The sequence below is a fragment of the Coregonus lavaretus genome (assembly GCF_964263955.1).
Source record: "Coregonus lavaretus genome assembly, chromosome: 30".
Lineage (NCBI taxonomy): Eukaryota > Metazoa > Chordata > Actinopteri > Salmoniformes > Salmonidae > Coregonus > Coregonus lavaretus.
The window spans coordinates 16980589-17006932 of NC_140017.1; the positions used below are offsets into that span (position 1 = coordinate 16980589).

At 45.3% G+C, this 26344-nt stretch overlaps 1 protein-coding gene across 1 annotated transcript in view; it reads left to right on the forward strand.

Annotated features, from left to right (window-relative positions):
* Nucleotides 1–6561: 6561 nt before the first annotated feature.
* The window catches only part of LOC311105471 (alpha-2-macroglobulin-like), a 40842-nt gene continuing 21059 nt past the window's right edge, over nucleotides 6562–26344 (forward strand). The window contains exons 1-16 of the mRNA XM_084147643.1: nucleotides 6562–6748; nucleotides 7399–7451; nucleotides 8386–8406; nucleotides 8739–8904; nucleotides 9024–9108; nucleotides 9864–10014; nucleotides 10144–10264; nucleotides 10465–10574; nucleotides 10727–10897; nucleotides 11148–11381; nucleotides 11597–11663; nucleotides 12828–12973; nucleotides 21662–21811; nucleotides 22610–22762; nucleotides 22979–23066; nucleotides 23268–23460. Coding sequence (XP_084003769.1) covers nucleotides 6679–6748; nucleotides 7399–7451; nucleotides 8386–8406; nucleotides 8739–8904; nucleotides 9024–9108; nucleotides 9864–10014; nucleotides 10144–10264; nucleotides 10465–10574; nucleotides 10727–10897; nucleotides 11148–11381; nucleotides 11597–11663; nucleotides 12828–12973; nucleotides 21662–21811; nucleotides 22610–22762; nucleotides 22979–23066; nucleotides 23268–23460 — 1979 coding nt within the window. The 5' untranslated portion in view covers nucleotides 6562–6678. The remainder of the gene's footprint in view (nucleotides 6749–7398; nucleotides 7452–8385; nucleotides 8407–8738; nucleotides 8905–9023; nucleotides 9109–9863; nucleotides 10015–10143; nucleotides 10265–10464; nucleotides 10575–10726; nucleotides 10898–11147; nucleotides 11382–11596; nucleotides 11664–12827; nucleotides 12974–21661; nucleotides 21812–22609; nucleotides 22763–22978; nucleotides 23067–23267; nucleotides 23461–26344) is intronic.

Consider the following 26344-nt stretch of genomic DNA (forward strand, 5'->3'; position numbering starts at 1 on the left):
TTCGTCACTCTCCACATGAGGGGCCTGTCAGGGAGGCAATGAACCAATAACATATGATCCAGTGTGGCTTAGTTGGTAAGAACGTTGTCACGGATTCTGCCGAGGCTGCTCCTCCTCCTTGCTCGGGCAGGCTTCGGCGTTCGTCGTCCCCGGAGTACTAGCTACTGCCGTTCGATGTTATCGGTGGTTGTTTAGTTTTGTCTGTATTGTTTACACCTGTTCGTCATTATGTTTGATTGTTGCCCTTATATTACCCCTGTCTCTCATTAGGACATTGTGTGTGATTGTTTTCCCTTCACGTATGTCATTTAGTGAGCGGGTTATTTCCTCCCTGTGTGGAGTTATTTCTGTGTTCATATGGTCATTATCGGATTAAAGTACATGTCCGAGAGTTCTGTGCCCTGCGCCTGACTTCTTCAACCGCATCTCACCGACAGCCGTGACAGAATCACACACCACAACATGGAGTCAGCAGGAGCAACGTCACCGACCGGATCACTCGAGGAGCGCGTCCTACAACAGGCAGCGATGCTTCAAAATCTTGGTGCCGCCATGGATAACGTGATGAACACTTTGGGATGATGGGAGAGAGGAGGTTTGCCCACACCTCCTCCAACGATACCACCACCATCCGCTACTCCTATCGTCTCACATCCGGAGTCCAGTGGGATTCGGCTCTCGCTCCGGAGGGCTTATGATGGCACCGCAGCCGGGTGTCAGGATTTCCTGCTCCAGGTGGAACTTTACCTGGCAACCATTCACCCGGCACCCTCGGGATACGAGAGCGTGTCCGCCCTCATCTCCTGTCTGTCCGGCAAGGCACTGGAGTGGGCCAACGCCGAGTGGGGAGGGATAGACGCCGCTACTGTGAACTATGCGGAGTTCACCCGCCGCTTCAGGGCAGTGTTCGATCATCCCCCGGAGGGGAAGGCGGCGGGTGAGCGTCTATTCCACCTCAGACAGGGGAGGAGGAGCGTGCAGGAATTCGCACTGGACTTCCGGACTCTGGCTGCCAATTCGGGATGGAATGAGAGGGCCCTCATCGACCACTACAGGTGTAGCTTAAGAGAGGACTTTCGTCGAGAGTTGGCCTGCAGGGACACCAACCTAAGCTTCGATCAGCTGGTGGACATGTCGATTCGCCTGGATACCCTGTTGGCTACCCGCGGACGTCCGGTGCTGGGGCCGTCCATTCCATCCCCCAGCACCTCCGAGCCGAGCCCTATGGAGCTCGGGAGTGCTGGTAGTAGGGAGGCCAGGAAGGAGGCTGTCCCCTGCACCAACTGTGGCCGCCGAGGACACACGGCGGTTCGGTGCTGGGGAGGGTCTCCTCGGATTCAAGGCAGCAGGCAACGCACGGATGAGTCCTTCCCGGTGAGTAAGGCCCCAACTCACCCAGAGCTCTCTGTTGTTCATATGTGTATCCAAGTTGTGTTTCCAGAAGTTTCTTCTTACTCCCAGCATAAGGCGCTAGTCGATTCAGGCACAGCTGGGAATTTTATCGATCGCCATTTCTCATATAAGTTAGGAATCCCTATATTACCAGTCGATGTGCCCTTCCCTATCCTTCCCTAGATAGCCGGCCTTTGGGGTCGGGATTGATTAGGGAGGTCACAGCGCCACTGAAGATGAAAACGCAGAAGGGTCATGAGGAGACTATACAGTTGTATTTAATTGACTCTCCTGCGTTTCCAGTGGTGTTGGGACTTCCCTGGTTAATATCTCATGACCCCAACATTTCATGGCAACAGAGGGCTCTCAAGGGATGGTCTGATCAGTGTGTGGGGCGGTGTGTAGGTGTTTCCGTAGGGGCAACGACGGTGGAGAGTCCGAACTAAATGCCCACAATGCACATTCCTCCTGAGTATGCCGATTTGGCACGCTCCTTCTGTAAGAAGAAGGCGACTCAATTACCACCTCATCGACAGGGGGATTGTGCGATAGACCTCCAGGTTGGCGCTGCGCTCCCTCGCAGCCATGTGTATCCTCTGTCTCAGGAGGAGACGGCTGCTATGGAGACATACGTCACCGAATCCTTGAGACAGGGATACATACGGCCATCCACTTCTCCTGCGTCCTCGAGTTTATTTTTAGTAAAGAAGAAGGATGGGGGTTTACGCCCGTGTATTGATTACCGTGGTCTCAATCAGATCACTATTAAATACAGCTATCCTCTCCCTCTGATTGCTAGTATGACTGAGTCATTACACGGGGCGCGCTTCTTCACAAAATTGGATCTCAGGAGCGCTTACAACCTGGTGCGCATTCGGGAAGGAGATGAGTGGAAGACAGCATTCAGTACCACCTCGGGTCACTATGAGTACCTCATCATGCCATACGGTCTAATGAATGCTCCTTCAGTCTTCCAATCATTTGTAGATGAGATTTTCCGGGATTTGCATGGACAGGGGGTAGTGGTGTATATTGGATGACATTCTGATATACTCCGCTACACGTACCGAGCATGTGTCCCTGGTACGTCGAGTGCTGGGTAGACTGTTGGAGCATGATCTGTATGTGAAGGCAGAGAAATGTCTGTTTTTCCAGGAGTCCATCTCCTTCCTGGGACACTGGTTGTCTGCGTCAGGGGTGGAGATGGAGATTGACCGCGTTTCAGCCGTGCGTAATTGGCAGACTCCAACTACAGTAAAGGAGGTGCAGCGTTTTTTGGGTTTTGCCAATTACTACCGGAGGTTTATCCGGGGTTTTGGACAGGTAGCAGCTCCCAATACCTCCCTGCTAAAGGGGGGCCCGGTGCGTTTGCAGTGGTCGGCTGAGGCGGACAGGGCGTTTAGTCATTTGAAGGACCTGTTCACCTCAGCTCCGGTGCTGGCACATCCGGATCCCTCTTTGGCGTTCCAAGTCGAGGTGGATGCGTCCGAGGCGGGGATCGGTGCTATACTGTCCCAGCGCTCGGGCACGCCTCCAAAACTCCGCACCTGTGCTTTCTATTCCAAGAAGCTCAGTCCGGCGGAACGCAATTATGACGTGGGGGACAGGGAGCTGCTAGCTGTGGTCCAGGCCCTGAAGGTGTGGAGACATTGGCTTGAGGGGGCTAACCACCCTTTTCTCATTCTGACTGACCATCGTAACCTGGAGTACATCCGGGCAGCGAAGAGACTGAACCCTCGTCAGGCTAGGTGGGCCATGTTTCTTGCCCGGTTTGTATTTAAGATCACGTATATCCCAGGGTCACAGAACGTTAAGGCAGACGCCCTGTCCCGACGATATGACACAGAGGAGAGGTCCATTGAGCCCACTCCCATACTACCGGAGTCTTGTCTCGTGGCACCGGTGGTGTGGGAGGTCGACACGGAAATCGAGCGGGCGTTACGTACCGACCCTTCTCCCCCAGAGTGTCCAGAGGGATGGAGGTACGTACCGCTCGAGGTCCGTGACCGACTGATTTATTGGGCTCACACGTCCCCCTCCTCTGGTCATCCTGGTATTGGTCGTACGGTGCACTGTCTTAGCGGGAAGTACTGGTGGCCCACCTTAGCCAAGGACGTGAGGGTTTACGTTTCTTCCTGCTCGGTGTGCACCCAGTGTAAGGTGCCTAGACACCTGCCCAGAGGGAAGTTACAACCTCTCCCCGTTCCACAACGGCCGTGGTCTCACCTGTCGGTGGATTTTGTCACGGACCTTCCCCCCTCCCAGGGGAATACCACGATCTTGGTCGTTGTGGATCGGTTTTCTAAGGCCTGCCGTCTCATCCCTATGCCAGGTCTTCCTACAGCCCTACAAATGGCCGAAGCCCTGTTTACTCACGTTTTCCGGCACTACGGAGTGCCTGAGGATATAGTGTCTGATCGGGGTCCCCAGTTCACCTCTAGAGTGTGGAGGGCGTTTATGGAACGTTTGGGGGTCTCGATCAGCCTTACCTCGGGTTTTCACCCTGAGAGTAATGGGCAGGTGGAGAGAGTGAACCAAGATGTGGGTAGGTTTCTGAGGTCCTACTGCCAGGACCGGCAGGAGGAGTGGTCGGGGTATATTCCCTGGGCAGTGATAGCCCAAAATGCACTCCGCCACTCCTCCACTAATCTCACTCCTTTCCAGTGTGTGTTGGGCTATCAGCCGGTTCTGGCACCCTGGCATCAGAGCCAGATCGAGGCTCCTGCGGTGGATGAATGGTTTCGGCGCTCGGAGGAGACATGAAACGCTGCGCACGTCCATCTGCAGCGGGCCATCAGACGGCAGAAGGCGAGCGCCGATCGCCACCGCAGTGAGGGTCCGGTTTATGCACCGGGAGATCGGGTCTGGCTCTCGACCAGAAACCTGCCCCTTCACCTGCCCTGCCGGAAGCTGGGCCGGCGGTTTGTGGGGCCATTTAAGGACCTGAGGAGATTGGACGAGGTATGTTATAGGTTACAGCTGCCTATTAATTATCGCATTAACCCCTCGTTCCATGTGTCTCTCCTCAGGCCGGTGGTAGCTGGTCCACTCCAGGAGAATGAGGTACGAGAGGTCCCTCCGCCACCACTAGACATCGAAGGGGCTCCGGCGTACTCAGTCCGTTCCATCGTGGATTCGAGGCGTCGGATGGGGGGTCTGCAGTATCTCGTGGAGTGGGAGGGGTACGGTCCGGAGGAACGGTGCTGGGTCCCTAGGAGGGACATCCTAGATCCCTCCCTGTTGACAGAGTTCCACCGGAGTCATCCGACTCTCCCTGCTCCGCGTCCTCCTGGCAGTCCCCGAGGCCGGGGGGGGGGGTACTGTCACGGATTCTGCCGAGGCTGCTCCTCCTCCTTGCCCGGGCAGGCTTCGGCGTTCGTCGTCCCCGGAGTACTAGCTACTGCCGTTCGATGTTATCGGTGGTTGTTTAGTTTTGTCTGTATTGTTTACACCTGTTCGTCATTATGTTTGATTGTTGCCCTTATATTACCCCTGTCTCTCATTAGGACATTGTGTGTGATTGTTTTCCCTTCACGTATGTCATTTAGTGAGCGGGTTATTTCCTCCCTGCGTGGAGTTATTTCTGTGTTCATATGGTCATTATCGGATTAAAGTACGTGTCCGAGAGTTCTGTGTCCTGCGCCTGACTTCTTCAACCGCATCTCACCGACAGCCGTGACAATCACTTCTCCTTTCATCAGTGTGTTTTAAAAATGCTTTTTCTTTAGTAGTTGATGTCATCTTTTTTCATGTCAAATTTTAGCTTGAATCCCAGAAAACTTATGGTAGGCCACCACATTGATATTTCCCATCAAATAAGATGGCATTGCACAAAAATTAAGAGATGCATCACAAAGCTAAGAAGTATAGTAAACTCTTATTGGAATGGTTCTGGATGTCGCCCAGTGCTGGGCTGACCTGAAACTGGAAGCAGTGGTGAAACTTTTGGTCAGAACTCTCTTGGAGAAGACTTTTGTTCTGTCCATTGGCAATCAGAGATATGGTCATGACCAGGGTCTCGTAGGGTAGCAGAAGGCTGGCACAAAGCTTGGCCTCTGAGCCTGTCTGGATCAATGCAGGAATGGCTACCATGTAAACCGAACAGAGAACATATGCATGCACAGCAACAAACACACAGGAAAATCAGTACAAAATGACAGGGCACTTCTAAACAAGAAACTACAGATGTAGGATCTTAATTTGACCTGTATTGTCATTGAAAAAGAATCCTGCAGCAACAGGATTTGAACGTTTAGTCCATAATGTTGCTTGATCAGTGGTTCACTTATGAAAAAAACACATGAAATTCACATGTGATCACGTCAATGAGAATACTTTACTTTAAAAGGCATAATTGACATTAATTCAATTGAAACAGTCATGGTCCCCTGCAGGTTTTGTGCTGTTCCAGGTTTGTTCCAGGGACGTCTCCAATAATGTTTTTAGGACGTTCTTAGAACGTTGTGTCATGGTCCCCTGGAGGTTTTTGATAGATGCAGTGAGAATACAGTATTTATACGTTTTTGTATTTTTTGGGGGGGGGGGTGAATGGGCCAATAAAAAATAAAAAATCAAGATAAAAAAATCAAGAATAATTTTTGAAAAGCCTTTATTTGTAGGTGAAATACACAGAACAAATATCTGCAGAAAGGATAGATGAAAAACCATTCTAAATTTCCTCTCTGACAGAGAGAATGTTACTCCAGGACGAGACGCCACATGTCTGATTACTAAATTCTAACTGACTGCAGATTTACTTACGGTCTTGGAGTTTTTTGACAGACACAAAGCCAGTGAAAGCAGACAAAGAGTATCCATCTCCAAACGTGATGCCCAGAAGGAACCATGACTCAATGAGAGAAATAAAAACACCAGGTCAGCCTATATCCCAGTATTCCTACTCCAATAAGAGTTTACTATACTTCTTAGCTTTGTGATGCATCTCTTAATTGTGTGTGCAATGCCATCTTATTTTATGGGAAATATCAATGTGGTGGCTTACTATAACTTTTCTGGAATTCAGGCTGAAATTTGACATAAAAAAAGATGACATCAACTACTAAAGAAAAAGCATTTTTAAAACACACTGATGAAAGGAGAAGTGATTGAACCTTCACAACCTTGATGTTGTTAGCAGCACGTTCTTACCAACTAAGCCACACTGGATCATATGTTATTGGTTCATTGTCTCCCTGACAGGCCCCTCATGTGGAGAGTGACGAAGTGCAAAGATTTAAGGTGGAGATTCGAGGTGAAACTTTTCTATCAACAGAGGAGAGAAAGGTCATGATCAAACCGTACAGCCCGATGACATTCGTCCAAACGGATAAACCAATCTACAACCCGGGACAAACAGGTAATTTTACACAGAGCCAGTACACAATTAGTCTGCTTGCTAAGAAACAGGACAATTAGGTGATAGCATGTTTCTATTATGCTCTGTCATCCCAGAGACACTTGAAAGAGGACCATCAGGTGCAGATAAATAAAAAATCTGCTGTGGGTTCATTCAGAATATGTACACTGGAGTTTGAACCAACATACCACATGTTAAAAGCTGTTCCTCTGCTGGACATTATCATTGGATCCCAATTGACTCATTCATCCCCCCTCCTCTCCCTGTAACTATTCCCCAGGTTGTTGCTGTAAATGAGAATGTGTTCTCAGTCAACTTACCTGGTAAAATAATGGTTACATAAAATAAATAAAAAGATATCGATAGTGTAAATATTTTCAGCGAACTCGCAGAGCAGTTTTCCTTTATCTGGAATTTATTGAATTGGGGCTTTAGTACCAACACTAAAATATTATCCAGAAAAGCTGTCTTGCAAAATTCTGTTAACTTTCCTGAAAATCCCAGGTTTTTCAGAAATCCTGGCTGAAAGATTCCTGGAATCTGGGAATCCTTCAACAGGGATTTCTGGAAAACCTGGGAAAGTTAGCTAAATTATGCTTCTAAAATTCTCATTGAGTGCTTGTCTTTGTCTTTTCATTGTCTTTTTTCAGTGCAGTTTAGAGTGATCACCTTGGATACCAGTTTTAGCCCTGTCAATCAGCTGGTGAGTGTTGAAAATGTGCAACATTGAATATTGAAAACAATTACCTGTATTTGGTCGTCCTTTAGATCAGTATCTCCACTCTTTCAAACAGAAAGACAGATCTCAAGGGTCACAACGTCACATTACTGTCTGATAGACATAGCATTCAGGTATTATGTAACACTATGTACGATATTGTCCAACCAACTCAACTCTGCGGCCTTGTGGTTAGTGTCCTCACTGAGAATGGAAGTTTGAGGGTGTCGAGCCTTACCAAAGACTCTAAAAATGAGACCCGATGCCACTCTGCTTGGCACTGAACATTAAGGAGATGGATTGAGGTTAATGCCCAGCAATAGACTAGCGTCCTGTCCAGGCTCCTTCATGCTACAGAAACAGGACATAGGCTCCTGCCTTACGGACAAGGCTTATTATGTAGAATATACTGTAAATTTTTATTTTAATTTAGCAATCAAGTAGCTATGACATGTCATACACATCTTGTTAGTACTCCATGAACAATAAGACTTTGGAAATGGGAAATGTTTTGAACAACTATTGGGCAAAATCCAAAATCTGTCTGTTTGATAAGGCTACACAAACATTTGAGGCACATAGCACTCAGGGCAAAGGTTCTGCAGAGGTTCTCTAAATAAACCTGTGTGGGTGGATTTTAAGATCCTCAAACCTTCACCACAGGACATGGGGTTTTCCATTCATATACTGTAGGTCAGATTGGATTGTATGGGATTTTCTTTCCTGAGATTGAATTAATTTACTGAATTGACATTAGAGTTCCAGTGCAAATACTACTTGTGATGTTTAGTTGAAGAGACAAATCCAAGCACCTACCTAGTCCCTATAGTTGTAGACAGTTTTGCTCTTTTGGTCATTTTGGGGGAATTTGAGAGTTATTCATAAAACATTAACCAATCTTTTGTCTTGCCCTTCACAGTACAACATTGTGGAACTTGAGGTAAGACCCTTATTCGTCTGTCAATTTATGATGACTGTCACTAAATACTACGACATAAGACAATGACTCCACCAGCTAGGTACTGGAGGTCATCATTCATTTCCACATGGCAGTTACTAGAAGACTCCCTATAAGCTTTATGTGATAACATCTGGGCCACCTTCAACAAGCAAACTTCGGAACGTTGCAGATAGAATGTAATGAATAGAACTGACGTGACTCCTTATTCTACATGTTAGACAGGCATGTTTGGCCTACATAACATATTTGTATCTGAACGTTCCACAATGTTGTGCCCTACTAAACATGTCCCTTGTTCTATGAATCAATAGGATGTTCATCAGAACAGGATTGGACAGTGGGTCAATACTTCATCCAGTGGCAACATTCTGCAGCTTTCTCACCCCCTGAACTCTGAAGCACCTGTAGGATCTTATGCTATTGTAGTGTGGATTGGTGATAACAAAATATACCATCACTTCAAGGTAGAAAAATATGGTAAATTGAGCTTCTTTCTTTTACCTTTCATGCTACATAATATTATGGATCTGCCAGTTGAATCAATACGTCACAATACTGGAACATACATGAGTTAACTTCTGTTCTTTCATATCTAGTTTTGCCAAAGTTTGAGATCAAAATGAACCTCACCGATGAGATCAGCATTGTTCAAGAGGAGTATAAAGTACAAGTGTGTGCAACGTGAGTCAACAGTACAGTATCGCCATTTTGCAATGCACTGTAGTTACAAGACAATGTGTAACTCAGCTAAATGTCACTGTCTAATTAATCGCATTACGGTAATGCAGAACTTGATTCAAATACTATTTTAAGTATTTTAATTACTTTTACATACATTTCAAAGTAAGTATTTTGATATTTTTTCTTTGAAAATACAAGTAATTCAGTATTAACTATTGTAATACTCCATTCATTTCAACCCAGGTCTGTTTGGTCCTAGGGTTATTTGAAATAGTGTATTTGGAAACAAATACTTAAATATGCATGTATTTGAACCCAGGTCTGAGCTAATGACAAATACTAATTGAAGACCTACAATGCTACTACTGCTCAATGTCATAAATTGCTTCTATGAGTAGCCTGAGAATTCAAAAGTTTGGGACAGTGGCATTTACATGAACAGTTGGGCCTGTAGTCATAAAGCATCTCAGAGTAGGATTGCTGACCTAGGATCACATCTCCCCTGTCCATGTGATCAAAAGATCACACTGACCTTAGATCAGCACTCATACACTAAGAGGCTTTATGAATACAGGTCCAGATGCATTGACAATGTTGAAAACACTTGACTTAAATAATGCCTGCAGGTATAATGCATTATAAGTTGTTGTATTTGTAATGTCTCACATGAGGTTTATAATATACTATGTCTCTCTAAGTAGGAAATGTATGATGTTTTATGTTTTTAATGTGTTTTATTATGAAAATAAAATCAGATACACATATGGACAGCCTGTACCTGGTAAAGCAGAGGTAGAGTTGTGCCGACCTTTAGGGTACAATGTATTCATCCCAATAATAATTGATGAGAAAAATCCACAAGGAGTTCCTGATTATACACCCCCATGCCACAAAGAGTCAATAAAGGTCTGTAATCTTTCCTGAAGAAACTATCATCAGTATAATTGTTTTCACATCATATTACATTTTAATGTGATGTGGTTAAATTGATTTAAATCAGTTCTTAATGTGTGGGCTTTTGCTTGCTTTTCCCAGATGGATCAAACTGGCTGTGCTTCTCATGTCTTCAACATGTCAATTTTCACAAAGAAGGCTGGCCAGAAAATGCTCATAGACAGGCTTAGTTTAAACACAAAAGTAGAGGAGGAGGGGACAGGCAAGTCATTCATCACAAGAATTTGGAGTTGGGAAAAGTCATGACAACATTTAATGTTTTCTGTTTTTAATAATGTTTTTAAATCTTATGTAAGCTGCACTGCAATTCAGCTTCTGCATTGTGAACTGCCATTGTGCATCATGGTGGCACGTGTGGCTGTGAAATAAACCATGCTATTATCATTTGTTTTTCTTTGACAGGTATTACACAGTCAGAGGAAAAACACATAGCACTCTCCTATCTGATTGGAAAACTCACATTTGTCGACACACCCAAAATCTATGAACATGGATCAATTATTGAGGGCAAGGTAAGTCCAAATCGAGTGTTATTGTTTCTTGAACTTTGTTGAATTGTGGATGCCATTTGCTCTTTGACATTCCTGTTTACCTAACTACCAATGGTAGGTAACAGTGACACATGTAGCATCACTTCATAGAACTTTCCCCCCTTTTTCATCAGATAAACGTTGTTCACTACAACAACACACCTATCTCTGACATGTTAGTCTACCTGTTGGAGAAGAAAGGCTGGTCCTCACATCGTCTCCAGAACCTAACCACGGACAGTCATGGTATTGCCAGTTTCTCCCTCAACACAACCAGTATGCCCAAAGAGAATATTAACCTCATAGTAAGTATGATTCCTTCTAGGTTTTTAAATACTCTGAAACTCTGAAGACTCTTCATGCTCCCAAATCACCCCCTTGACCCTACACCCTAGGGCCTATCATGTTCTTGTGGAGATCTGAGAAGATTCCATTGGTATAATAAGCAATATGGTGAACTTCCACTTAGCCTATCAGAGGGCAAGGCGGAGCTCTAAGGGTTGATTTGGGATTGAGCCTTCAGTTATACTCTCTCTTCCCTCTTTGGCTTTCCAGGTAAGCAACACACCACAAGAGGAGAACACTAGATACAGGGTCCCCTATTTCAACAGAGGGCAACACATTCTCTCACTGATCCAGCCCACTGCCCCTCACAGTAAAACGTCCAGCTCTCTGGCTATTCAGAAGATGGAGAAACCACTGGCATGTGAGGAGGAAGTGTCAATCACCATCCAGTACACCATCATAGGGGAGACCGTCCCAAAGGGCTCCGTGGATGTCATCTACCTGGTGAGTAGAACCAGGAACAAGTTGTGACAACCTGCAAACCCAGGGTGCGTCCAAAATGGAACCCTATTCTCTAAGTGCACTATTTTGACCAGGGTTATTTCAGACCTAGTCCCAGCCTCTCACCTTCAAAGGAAGGATGTCCCTATACAACACCAATACTCCTCATCATCTCCTTCTTGCTAACTTGATGGGATAACTGTTTTTCCCTCCTCCAGGCCTTATCCAGAGGGGCAATAGTTCAGCATGGACACATGAAGGTTACCGTGCAGCAGGGGAGTCCTGGTGAGGAAGTTTTATTAAGTAATTATGAACGTACTGGAAGGTGCTTGATGACAATGACAGTGAGTATGGTTACATGCACACAATAAAGCAATTATTGTGGAAAGGCAGATTAATATAATACTTAGATTAAAACGTTTACGTTTTGCAAGAAGAACGCTTTCCTTAATAATCCTGTTCACATGGATGTCTGAAATCAGGCTACTGGTGCACTCTGATAAATGCAGATTAGCCTATTTAATAGGCCCAATTAAATGAGAGATGTGCATGGTAATTTGTTTTATGGCTACTTCGGGAATATGAACTCATCATGGCCAGAAAAGGTGAGGAATTTATTCTGCATTATATAATTTATGTATTATGTTTACAAATGAAATATTGTCTACTCGAGAAATTCGACATTACAGTATTCAGACGCCTACAAAAGTCAATGAAAAAGGTGAATCGTCTGCGATCAGTTTTTCGGATCGCATAGAGCAAAATAATTGAAAAAGCGTATCTATTTATTGTGAAGTGGGTCCAATGAAATGAGAGATGGGACGATTGGTAGCCTATCCTAACTTGTTGTAGGCCTATAGGCTATTTCGCGAGTAGCCTATGAAACCATCACAGTCAGAAAAGGTGAGGATTTATTCTGCAATGATTATGGTAATGAAATGAATAATTAGAAATAGGTATTTATTTCATATTATTTTAGAATGCAAAGATAAAATACATCGATTTTCGCTCACTAAGGGAAAATGATTCTATTATTATTATTATTATTATTATATTTAGCTAACTGTTTTTTGTTATGAATAAGAGTGTCATATATTCCTGCACAAGGCTACTTTTGCCATCTTGCAATGCAATCCTTCAACCATGCATGGTCTGAAGTTTGCAGGAGGATAAGCACATTCTCACTTCAAGTTCAGTTTTTATAAATACCAACTTTTGAGTGAAAACTGGCGTATGTTATGAATGTTTAGGGGCATATTTTGTGCATACCCAACGTTTATATGCCCCTGGTGTTTTAATCGGCGTATGCTTTCTTAGATTTTGACATTACATCGATTAAGATAGAGTAAGGTGACTCTTGCATAATCTGTTTACTGCCATAATCAGTTTACTATCTAATTATTACTGTGCATGTAAACGTACTCAGTGTGACATGCTCTTGCGTTGCAGTAACTGAGGGTGAAGTCACCTTGAAGTTGGCAGTGGTTCCAGAGATGGCGCCAGTGATACAGGTCCTGGTGTACAGTATGCTTCCCAGCGAGACTGTAATCGCCCACAGCATGAACTTCCCCACTGAGAAATGCTTCAGGCACAAGGTGTGGGTATATGTACAGTGAGGGGAAAAAGTATTTGATCCCCTGCTGATTTTGTACGTTTGCCCACTGACAAAGACATGATCAGTCTATAATTGTAATGGTAGGTTTATTTGAACAATGAGCGACAGAATAACAACAACAAAAATCCAGTAAAACGCATGTCAAAAATGTTATAAATTGATTTGCATTTTAATGAGGGAAATAAGTATTTGACCCCTCTGCAAAACATGACTTAGTACTTGGTGGCAAAACCCTTGTTGGCAATCACAGAGGTCAGACGTTTCTTGTAGTTGGCCACCAGGTTTGCACACATCTCAGGAGGGATTTTGTCCCACTCCTCTTTGCAGATCTTCTCCAAGTCATTAAGGTTTCGAGGCTGACGTTTGGCAACTCGAACCTTCAGCTCCCGCCACAGATTTTCTATGGGATTACGTCTGGAGACTGGCTAGGCCACTCCAGGACCTTAATGTGCTTCTTCTTGAGCCACTCCTTTGTTGCCTTGGCTGTGTGTTTTGGGTCATTGTCATGCTGGAATACCCATCCACAACCCATTCTCAATGCCCTGGCTGAGGGAAGGAGGTTCTCACCCAAGATTTGACGGTACATGGCCCCGTCCATCGTCCCTTTGATGCAGTGAAGTTGTCCTGTCCCCTTAGCAGAAAAACACCCCCAAAGCATAATGTTTCCACCTACATGTTTGACGGTGGGGATGGTGTTATTGGGGTCATAGGCAGCATTCCTCCTCCTCCAAACACGGCGAGTTGAGTTGATGCCAAAGAGCTCCATTTTGGTCTCATCTGACCACAACACTTTCACCCAGTTCTCCTCTGAATCATTCAGATGTACATTGGCAAACTTCAGACGGCCCTGTATATGTGCTTTCTTGAGATGGGGGACCTTGCGGGTGCTGCAGGATTTCAGTCCTTCACGGCGTAGTGTGTTACCAATTGTTTTCTTGGTGACAATGGTCCCAGCTGCCTTGAGATCTTTGACAAGATCCTCCCGTGTAGTTCTGGGCTGATTCCTCACCGTTCTCATGATCATTGCAGCTCCACGAGGTGAGATCTTGCATGGAGCCCCAGGCCGAGGGAGACTGACAGTTCTTTTGTGTTTCTTCCATTTGTGAATAATCGCACCAACTGTTGTCACCTTCTCACCAAGCTGCTTGGCGATGGTCTTGTAGCCCATTCCAGCCTTGTGTAGGTCTACAATCTTGTCCCTGACATCCTTGGAGAGCTCTTTGGTCTTGGCCATGGTGGAGAGTTTGGAATCTGATTGATTGATTGCTTCTGTGGACAGGTGTCTTTTATACAGGTAACAAGCTGAGATTAGGAGCACTCCCTTTAAGAGTGTGCTCCTAATCTCAGCTCGTTCCCTGTATAAAAGACACCTGGGAGCCAGAAATCTTTTTGATTGAGAGGGGGTGAAATACTTATTACCCTCATTAAAATGCAAATCAATTTATAACATTTTTGACATGCATTTTTCTGGATTTTTGTTGTTGTTATTCTGTCTCTCACTGTTCAAATAAACCTACCATTAAAATTATAGACTGATCATTTCTTTGTCAGTGGGCAAACGTACAAAATCAGCAGGGGATCAAATACTTTTTTGCCTCACTGTAAGTGAAAAATATGGGTTGTTTATGAATTCGAAGGACCAATAAAAAACTTAGGTGCTGGATTTTAGGCCGGTAGCAACCACCACAGGGTGTCCTTTCAGAACACAAGGAAGCAGTAGTTCCAGTTCAAGGGTTTATAATTATTATTATTATATGCCATTTAGCAGACGTTTTTACCCAAAGCGACTTACAGTCATGTGCGCATACATTTTTACGTATGGGTGGTCCCGGGGATCGAACCCACTACCCTGGCGTTACAAGCGCCATGCTCTACCAATTGAGCTACAGAGGACCACATGAAGATCTACACACACACATACAACACCACTCTCTCTGATACTAATTGTGGTTCTGTAAAGAAAAGAGGAGAACTCAGGCTATAGCACAGTATGGGAAAAATATGCCTCTTTGCATGTCAACAAACTAAATAGGATATGTGGACCCAAACACATACTAGATGCACAACGAAACAATAGAGTAATGTAGAAATATCTGCACATAATAAGCATGAGCAATCTAAAACCGAAAATAGCCTTGCACCACAGACAAATGCTAACTAATGCTAACCACTAACTAGCATGCTAAATAGTAATGCATTCCGGATGACAATGCTAATGTTAATGCTAACACTAGCGGGTGTACGCGAGCTAGCAAGTTTAACACAAATGCTAGATATTTACAACAGACTCTATTTAGCTCCAAACAACAAGACATCAGGATTTTGGCACTTACATTTAGCTGCACGTACAATAAAACATCAGAAAGAAAAGCAATGTTTTCTAAGGAGGTAGAATATGGAGGAGTGAAAAACCAGTGGATCATCAGAATGGAAACTACAGACTGCCTGAGGCCCTGCCAGGTCAGGTATTATGCTAAGTCCCGGGAAAAAAGGCTGCTGATTGGCTAATACAATTATGATGATTGACATTACCTAATTTCAATAAGAAAACCAAAAGTTGGGGTCTTGGAAAGGAGATGAGCTGTCCATTTTCACAGCTGACCCCAAATGTGTTGTACCTATTTGCTACAACTGACAAGCCAGCTAAGGGTCAGTAGCTTCTTGAGGAAGGGCGGGAAGCTGGATGAGTCAAGCAACAGGCCTGACGTAGGTTCTGTCCTTGACTTCGATCTCTGCTGTCCTCACTTTCCCGTCTGCTCCAGGGATAACTGACTTGACAGTTCCAATTTGCCACAGTGCCCTAGGAAGCTGATCATCACAACAGTCCCAACTATAAGCTCTTCCTTACTGTGAAACAGTGCCAGAAATTGTCGGCTAGAACCTGGCTGTGTCTACATATTTTGCGACTGAGCAGTTCAGACTCTGGGTAGACCACCTGTGGTAGTGACGAGTCTGGCCGCCCCATGAGAAGAGAGTTAGAAGTGATTGGGTCCGGATCCGCGATGTCCGACGAAACATATCCCAAGGGATTGTAGTCTGGTTTTCAACCTTCCCAAGTTCTCTCATGTCACCCCGCTCCTCCGCACACTCCACTGGCTTCCAGTTGAGGCTTGCATCTACTACAAGACCATGGTGCTTGCCTACGGAGCTGTGAGGGGAACGGCACCTCCTTACCTTCAGGCTCTGATCAGACCCTACACCCAAACGAGGGCACTACGTTCATCCACCTCTGGCCTGCTAGCCCCCCTACCTCTACGGAAGCACAGCTCCCACTCAGCCCAGTCAAAGCTATTCGCTGCTCTGGCACCCCAATGGTGGAACAAGCTCCCCCACGACGCCAGGACAGCGGAGTCACTGACCACCTTCCGGAGACACTTGAAACCCTACCTCTTTAAGGAATACCTGGAATAGTATCAAAGTAATCATTCTACCCCCCCCCTCCCTCCCCCACCCCTCCATAAAAAAAAAAGTGGTTGTCCCACTGGCTATCATAAGTTGAATGCACCAATTTGTAAGTCGCTCTGGATAAGATCGTCTGCTAAATGATGTAAATGTAAGATCCCTTCTACTTCAATTAGGACAGTCCTCAGCACCTCTTCGGAGATGGTCTGCGCGCCAAGGGTGGTTTGCAGGGCAGTCTTGATGGATCTGATCTCCCTCTCCCAGCATCCTCCAAAGTGCGGTGCACTTGGTAGGTTGAAGGCGAAGCGAATCTTCTGACTATTTAACTGTTCCTGGAACTATGGGTGGAGAGTCATGAAGGCCTCCTGTAGCTCCCGCTTCCCTCCCTTGAAATTTGTTCCTCGATCAGACAGGATCTGATTTCTCTTTGAGCGATGAAGCCTCTCAAAGCCTTTAGGAACAAATCAGAATCCATGTTCGTCAGTAGATCCACGTGTACAGCCTGGGTGGTCATGCGCTTAAAGATGATGCCCCATCTCTTTTCATTTCTTCGGGCCAATCTTGATGATATACGGTCCAAAGCAGTCCACACCTGTATAATAGAATGTGGGCTTGTGGAGCCGCAGTCGGGCTGGAGGCAGGTCAGCCATCCTAGGCACATCTGGCTGGCCTTGCCAATTCCTGCATTCGGCGCAACCAAGCTGAAAACGCCGAATAGCTGCCCTCCCTCTCAGAATCCAGAACCTTCAATGTAACTCAGCAAACACCCTGTCTTGGCCCGGGTGTCTCAGCTGCTCATCATATTTATTGAGCAGCAACCTGGTGAGCGGATGACCTGGGTCCAGAACTACTGGGTGAAGAACGTCAGGGCCCAGCTGGTCACACCTCCGAAGGTGACTTCCAACACGAATCAGTCCGGTGTCGTTGTCATACTCCGGGGCCAGTGTCACCAGACGGCTGCTCGGAGGGACTGGCTTGCCTTCCTCTAGTAGGGAGAGGTCTTCTGGGAAGCTCTCAGACTGAGCATGTCTGAGTACTTTGAGTTCTGCTTGCTTGAAATCGTCGGCTGAAGGGTTGTCGACACTACTTGCCGCCCCGTGTAGCAACTGCACTGTGGCTTCCACCAGCTCATGGAAAGTGTTGAACTGGGCAACATCAGGGAGAGATGACTTGGTGTCCGCTGACAGGAGTCCACAGAAGGTAAGCTTCCGCAGCTCCTCTGCTTCATCAGGAGGTACTTGGTCGGATCTTCTCGGGCCAGGATGACTGGGCCTGCCACAGGAATGGAGGACCTTGACTCCAACGGTTGTGTTCTATAAGCTGAGACAGCGTCTTGCCATGTGTGATATCGTCGATTTCTCTCCGTGTACATGTAACGCCAGGCCTGGGGGTCCGTGAGCTCCTGTATTTCTGTGACTCTTGTGCCTACAAATACTTTGTACGTGCAGGAGTCTGACTGGAGCCAGGTTAAGACTGTTGTAGAATCCGACCAGACATGACCTCGTGGATTTCCTCAGTGAGTTATTTTCTGATGACCACGGCCAGCTGGGCACCGGTGAGTGCTGCACAGAGCTCGAGTCTTGGCATTGACTGTTGTTGTTTCGGGGCCACTCTTGATCTTGCTGCAAGGAATGCCACTTGGATCCGTCCCTTGGTGTCTTCAGTATGGAGGTACGCAATGGCACCGTACGCACGTTCTGAGGCATCACTGAGGACTTGAACACTTCTTGTGCTGGTTGGGAGATCCATGTCGGTGCTGATGTAACACCTTGGTAGTGTGACCTGAGACAGCTGTGGAAGTTCGTTCTCCCAAATAAGCCACGCTTGGAGAAGATTTTCAGGTAGGTCTGGGACATCCCACCCTCTTTTCTTATCCCAGAGCCTTTGGACCACAACCTTGGCCGTGTGGTGTATGGAACGATGAAGCCAAGTGGATCGTACTGGCTGGCAAGGATCCGATATATGTTGCGCATGGTGGGTTCAACTTTCTCCATGTGACCGTGCTTATAGCCAAGAGTGTCAGACAGACATTGCCATCGTAATCCAAGGGTGCGCTCTTGGCAAGAAGGTGCTTCAACTTGTCCACCAGTTTCTTGGCTTCATCTGCAGAGGGGAGACTTTGTAGACAGTTGTCTACATAGAAACAGCATTCTACAGAGAAGCTCACATCTTCTTTGGGCTCACTGTGGTTAAACGCAAGCTTCCGAAGGGCAAACGTGGTGCAGCAGGGGCTACATGTCGTCCCAAAGGGAAGTACCTGCCACTCATAGACCTCAGGGTAATCATCACGGTTTAGCTTTCAAGGGACGAAGGTTCTTCTTCCACAAAAGGGGAGTGGCGTACCTTTGAACCCTGTCCATTTCGACCTTGACTGTCTTCTCCTCCAGTAGATGCATGGCTTCTACATCTTGTTTGGACCATGTGACGAGCTTCTCACTCCTGTATGGTAGCGTATCCAACTGCCAGAGCTTCTCTACATGGCTGAAGAGCTCTGCAGATGGAGAGACGAGGGATGTATGAAGGAACTTTTAAGGGTCCATCTGAGCTAAGTTTTGATGGCGGCAGGTCCGCCAGGAGGACCCAAACGCACTGGCTCTGTCGGGGTGATTAGATGGGGAATGTCTGATCCGATGCGCAGTAGCGGCTGCGCCTGATACAGCGGTTGAAGAGGAAGGCCTTTGAGGTGCCGATACCTTTTCTGAAGGGCTTTGACAGGGTAGGTATGCGGTGCAAGGCCCAACTATTCAGCTGTGAAGGCTCTGTGGATGTCAAAGGATTGGTTGAGTAACAGGGGCCACAGAGAATGACAAAGAAGCTCCATGGATGACTCAAATATCTTGACGCACAGTACGAAGTCCTCAGAATTGCCTTGGAGGCCTAGCTGCTCTGCTGCTTCGTGTAGAGGTATAGTGCGCTCCGACCTGTCGTCCAACAGGGCGTACGTGTCAAGTGACTTGTTGCCGCTCTGCAAGATGACTCCACTCATCTTCAGCAACACCTTACTGCTGCCGGAAGGTCGATCAACGTAGAGGGTCTCTGCAGTGGAGCTCACCAGGCCTCTGTTGGCGCCTTTGTGCTGGTGGTCTTCATAGTGTTCGTGCTAGCGTTCTTTGTAGCAGTCCGACTAGTGTTGACCTCGTGGAGAATCTCAAGATGCTTCTTCTCGCACTTCTTGCACTTAGCCTTGAGAGTACACTGAGCTGCTTGGTGTTCGCGTCCACACTTCCCACATCTTTCATTTGTCTTGATCCAGGATTCTTTCTGTTCTTTGGAAAGGAGCTGAAAGTTGGTGCATTGATTCATGTAATGCTGCATGGTGTTGCAGAACGACAATACTTATTTGGCTTCTCACGTGACTTTTCCTCCGGAGATTGGTTCTGCGCAGAGACTTCGCTTTGTCCTTTCTCTGCTCACCCCCGTGGAGGATGGTGATGGTCTTAGGGAAGGATTTGTCTTCATGTTGATCTCGGCATGAGCTAGGGTGGTCCCTGCTTTGGTCGCTACTGAACTGTGTGTCATCTACTTGTACTCTCACGTCGTACTCAAGCCACTCTGCTAGGTGAAGGAGGGTTGGAATGGGTGTCTTGATGGGGTTCACACATCTCTTGAAGCTGACTCTTAGGTTGTGTGATAACTTAGCTAAGAGGCGGGAGACATGTGATCCACACCTCAGTTATGTCTGTCCATTACTCCCTAGCTGATCCAACATGCCAACCAAGGCACGCATCCTCAGAGCGAATGTTCGGAATGCCTTGGTGTCACCACTCTTGATGTTGGGGCCATCCATTAACCCTGCAATGCATTGGAGGGCAAACAGGTGGGGCTGGCCATACAGTTCTGTGAGGGACTCCATGGTGTCACTGTATGTGTACCTGCTGTTGCTGTAGGAGTTGGCAATTAGCAAAGCCTCTTCCAACTTCAGGTGGTCCAACAATATCTGAAACTTGAAGCACTCTGTTGCATCTACAGGCAGCACATTGTCGAGGGCCAACTTCAGTCTTGCAAACTCTCGTGGGTATTCATTGATAAAGTTGGGGATGGTAGGAGTTAGTCCACGGTAGGTGCACTCTCAGCTGGGCGGAGAAGGTGTGCGGAAGGTAGCTGCTGCTGTTCTTGTTGCGAGAGTAATTAATTCCACTCACAGTGCCCTCTACACGTGGTCCCTCGTTGGAGTGGTGTGTTGTTGTGTGTGTGGTGATCGTCTGCCTTGACTCGTAGCATACCTCATAGTCGACCAGACGATGCGGGGGGCGAGTCTGACGGTGGGGACGAACCACAACTTGTGGAGGATCTTCTCTGGTGACTGGCTTCCTTGGACTCTGGCAGTTACTGCATCCTGCTCGTAAGGACCATGAAAAATATGGGTTGTTTATGATTTCGAAGGACCAATAAAAAGGGATAAAAAACCTAGGTGCTGGATTTTAGGCCGGTAGCAACCACCACAGGGTGTCCGTTCAGAACACGAGGATGCAGTAGTTCCAGTTCAATGGTTTAATGAAGATCCACACACACAAATACAACACCACCCTCTCTGATACTAATTGTGGTTCTGCAAAGAAAAGAGGAGAACTTAGGCTATAGCACAGTATGGGAAAAATATGCCTACAAACTAAACAGGCTATGCGGACCCAAACACATGCTAGATGCACAAACAAACAACAGAGCAATGTAGAAATATCTACACAATATAAAACATAATAAGCATGAGCAATCTATAACCGAAAATAGCCTAGCACCACAGACAAATGCTAACAAATGCTAATCGCTAATATGCATGCTAAATAGTAACGCATTCCGGATGACAATGCTAATGCTAATGCTAGCGGGAGTACGCGAGCTAGCTAGCTAGCTGCCAAGTTTAACACAAATGGTACATATTTACAACAGACAGGATTTTGGGACTTACATTTAGCTGCACCTTCAATAAAACATCAGAAAGAAAAGCAATTTGTTCTAAGGAGGTAGAATAAGAGAAGAGAAAAATTGGTTGGTCATCAGAATGGAAACTACAGACTGTCTGAGGCCCTGGCTGGTCAGGTATTATGCTAAGTCCCGGGGGAAAGGCTGCTGATTGGCTGATACAATTATGATGATTGGCGTGACCTTATTTCAATAAGAAAACCAAAAGAAAGTTGGGGTCTTGGAAAGGAGATGAGCTGGCCGTTTTTACAGTGTGCATGCGTCTGTGTGTGTCATACCCTCATCACAAAGATATTGTGTACACTAAAGGTGTATCATGTACACTTGTGTATGTCATGTGTGCCAGGTGTTGGTGGAGTTCTCACCCTCAAAAGCGGTCCCAGGGGAGGAGAACACCCTGCAGCTCTCGGCCCAGCCCGGCTCCCTCTGTGGCCTCAGCACTGTGGACAAGAGTGTTCACATCATGGAGCCAGGGAAGAGGCTGGATGCTGACAAGGTAACAGAGCTCACTGAAGTGAATGTCAACGGTCATACCACCATATAAACAGCTTTTGTGGTGCTGGGAATACAAACAGCTTCAGGGGAATAAGAAGTGACTACAGCAGACTTAGAGTGGGTCTGTTCACAGTGGGCCAATGGGTGTGCTTTCATCAACTGGAAAGCATATCCCTATTGGTACTTAAAGTGGCAATATGTAACTTTTTGGGCGACCTGAATTCAACCAAATTCACATAGAAATGTGAGTAATAGATCTACTTGAAAGGAAGTCTAAGAAGCATTGTATCTGTTCTATGTGTGCTATTTCTTTGGTCCCCGTTCTTAAGTTTTGTTTTTGCATCTTTTACTTTTGGGTTTGTACACCATCTTCAAACAGCTGAAACAACAATATTTATGGTTATGGAAAATATATTTCACAGCGGTTTAGATGGTACAATGATTCTCTACACTATACTAGGCTATTTTGTCACATAAACCGCTGTGAAATATATTTTCCATAACCATAAATATTGTTGTTTCAGCTGTTTGAAGATGGTGTACAAACCCAAAAGTAAAAGATGCAAAAACAAAACTTAAGAACGGGGACCAAAGAAGCAACCAGGAAATGGAGGAGCGATTTCTGCATAGTGTGACTTTAATAAGTTCAAATTCTGGGTTGTGTTCATTAGGGCACGGAAAGCATTTTAAAAACGTTTAGCAATGGAAAATGAAATTAGACAAGTCTAAGTAGTCACTGCCTTCTGTTTGGCGCCCAATGAACAAGGTCATTTCACGTCTCCTTATTATCCCATTCCAGATATTTGATTTGTTACCAGTCAAGGAGACAACATACATTCCCTACGAGCTTGAAGATCCAGTAGCATGTTTACATGTAAGACCAAGGAGATATGTAATGCCATACCCAGATGGACTAACTGAGGAGAAAAAGGAACCTTATGAAGTTTTTCAGGTAACTTCTGCCTTGTTTTCTCTTACCTTGAAGCCTCTTTTCCTCTCTCTCATAAGAATCAGTTACCAAACTGTTACCATGCATTCATCTTCTTAAATTATACATTGCTAAAATAGCCTGTTTGAGGCAACAACAAAAAAACATATAGAATAGAAAAATAAAACTGAGACATTCATTAATATCGAGCTCTCTTGTTTGTGATTCTTACATTTCTAGAAACTGGGACTGAAGCTGGCAACTAATCTGATTCTAAGAGTACCTTCCTGCCTAAATTACAAGGGGAACCAGTACCATCGATCCTATGGTGAGATGTCCTCCTTAACACCGCTTACTCTCGTCATTGCCAGAAGTCTTTGTTGAATCTTGGAAAATGTATGGTTTTTGTTATTCTAACATAGCCTGGTTAAACCAGTCTGAACGCTGCATGCATCACCAGTGAGCGCAGCATTCGGTCTGGTTTGACCAGGCTGATTCTAACACGAGAATAATGACTGTTTTGTTTTAGATATACCCTACAGATACCACTCCCGCACTGTAGAAATGGACAGCCTTGAAACGGGTGCATCAGGTCAGCGAATTCAAGTGGGTCAAGCTGGATTAATCGGAGCCGGACATGGTGCCGCTCCACCTCCGCCACCCATAGAGACGGTCCGTACGTTCTTCCCTGAGACATGGATATGGGATCTTGTGGAAGTTGGGTAAGAGCACTGCACAGTGAGGCTGTTGTCTTATAGATGAGTTGACTGACAATATCACAAAAATAACGCGCGCGCATCATTGAGGCAGAAGGCTGTGTGATGTTATGATTCTGAACGGTCAGATAGTTAGCAACAATGACAAGAAGCTGCCATGTGGAGAATAGTCGGTGGCTCGTTTGAGCTCGTAGTACCTTATTATTGATACCATGTCTTGTTTTGAGGTGTTTTGACTCATGTCATGTCAATGCTAATATGCCAAAAATTCGCTAGCTAGCTAACCAGCAACTGTAATGATGTATTTGAGAAACAACAAGTGCTCATTGTGCAAATGTATTTATGTTTTCAATAAGCATTTGGAGGCAAAATATAGTTAACTTGTCAACAATCTAAGCCAGCCCGTCTGTTTTGCCCCATAGTTGCGTACGTGTCAGTTTTGTTGCTAAACAACCAACCCACCTATATCAAACATACATTAGTGGTCTAGATTAGGAACCTGTACCTCATTAAACTGCATTACAGAGTAGGGGAGAGTGGTGTATAATTGATAAATGTTTTACATTCAGCATCACTCCGTCAAGGGAAATATAGTATTCTTTCTAACAAAGATATCGACATATATTTCAGGATGTTGTGTATCCCTGGAAATAATCAGAATTCATGTAAACATTACAGTATTGAAAACATAGCTTGTCCCAAAGAATTGGTCTCTTGGCACAAGGGGTAAATTAAGCTGCCTACACATTTCTGTATTGAATGAAATATTACCACTACCTTTTTAAAACCATAGCTAGGTTTCCATCCGATTGGCGACAGATTTTCATGCAAATATTTTCTACAATCCGCATAAAAACAATATGCGTATTTTCCCACCGGAGATATTTCCATCAAATTGACTATATGATGAGATTGTTATGGACAAAAGAGCGAGGTTCTTTTTATTTGTCAAATGACAGCCAATCATCGATCATCATGTCACCAGAATAAAACCCTCAATATTTATTTAATCTGAAGCCTAATAAACTGCATGTTCTCCCGACGAGTTGTAGTGGGAGGACCACACAACATGTCATCGCGTGATTCCAAGTTTACTTAGATATGATGGTTATTATATCAATATTTGCGCATTAAAAGCGTTTCCACCACCATTTCTCGCATAATCTATTTTACTGACACAAAAAGGTCCCACCTTGTCTATCGTATTTTTTTTGTCGACAATTCGACATTTTTACAGACAAATGTTCTGTTTCCATCAGGCCTGTCATTACATTTTTTCCAACATACTTTACGCGCGCAAAAAGGTTGAATGGAAACCTGGTTCATGTCTATCTCTATTTCCCAAACACAATTCAACACAATCACAATCGCTTTTTTGTCTTTTAATCATTTTAAGCATCATTTAACACCGGCTTAACACCTAACAAATGCTTTAAACTTTTTTTAAACACTTTTAACATAGGCCAGACATGTTGTTACAGTGGCTTGCGAAAGTATTCACCCCCCTTGGCATTTTTCCTTTTTTGTTGCCTTACAACCTGGAATTAAAATTGATTTTTTGGGGGTTTGTATCATTTGATTTACACAACATGCCTACCACTTTGAAGATGCAAAATATTTTTTTGGGTGAGACAAACAAGAAATAAGACAAAAAAACGGAAAACTTGAGCGTGCGTAACTATTCACCCTGGATTGAGGTCTGGGCTTTGACTAGGCCATTCCAAGACATTTAAATGTTTCCCGTTAAACCACTCAAGTGTTGCTTTAGCAGTATGCTTAGGGTCATTGTCCAGCTGGAAGGTGAACCTCCATCCCAGTCTCAAATCTCTGGAAGACTGAAACAGGTTTCCCTCAAGAATGTCCCTGTATTTAGCGCCATCCATCATTCCTTCAATTCTGACCAATTTCCCAGACCCTGCCGATGAAAAACATCCCCACAGCATGATGCTGCCACCACCATGTTTCACTGTGGGGATGGTGTTCTCGGGGTGATGAGAGGTGTTGGGTTTGCGCCAGACATAGCTTTTTCCTTGATGGATAAAAAGCTAAATTTTTGTCTCATCTGACCAGAGTACCTTCTTCCATATGTCTGGGGAGTCTCCCACATGCCTTTTTTTCTTTAAGCAATGGCTTTTTTCTGGCCACTCTTCCGTAAAGCCCAGCTCTGTATAGTGTATGGCTTAAAGTGGTCCTATGGACAGATACTTGAATCTCCGCTGTGCAGCTTTGCAGCTCCTTCAGGGTTATCTTTGGTCTCTTTGTTGCCTCTCTGATTAATGCCCTCCTTGCCTGGTCCGTGAGTTTTGGTGGGCGGCTCTCTCTTGGCAGGTTTGTTGTGGTGCCATATTCTTTCCATTTTCTAATAATGGATTTAATGGTGCTCCGTGAGATATTAAAAGTTTCTGTTATTTTTTTACAACCCAACCCTGATCTGTACTTCTCCACAACTTTGTCCCTGACCTGTTTGGAGAGCTCCTTGGTCTTCATGGTGCCGCTTGCTTGGTGGTGCCCCTTGCTTAGTGGTGTTGCAGACTCTGGAGCCTTTCAGAACAGGTGTATATATACTGAGATCATGTGACAGATCATGTGACACTTAGATTGCACACAGGTGGACTTTATTTCACTAATTATGTGACTTCTGAAGGTAATTGGTTGCACCAGATCTTATTTAGGGGCTTCATAGCAAAGGGGGTGAATGCATATGCATGCACCTGTCATGACTTCCGCCGAGGCTGCCTCCCCTCCTTGTTCGGGCAGGATTCGGCGTTCGTCGTTACCGGATACTAGCTACTGCCGATCCTATTCTCATCACTCCACTTGTCATGTCTTGTCTTGTCAATCACACACACCTGGTGCTCATTCCCCTAATTAGTATGTGTATAAGTGCTCC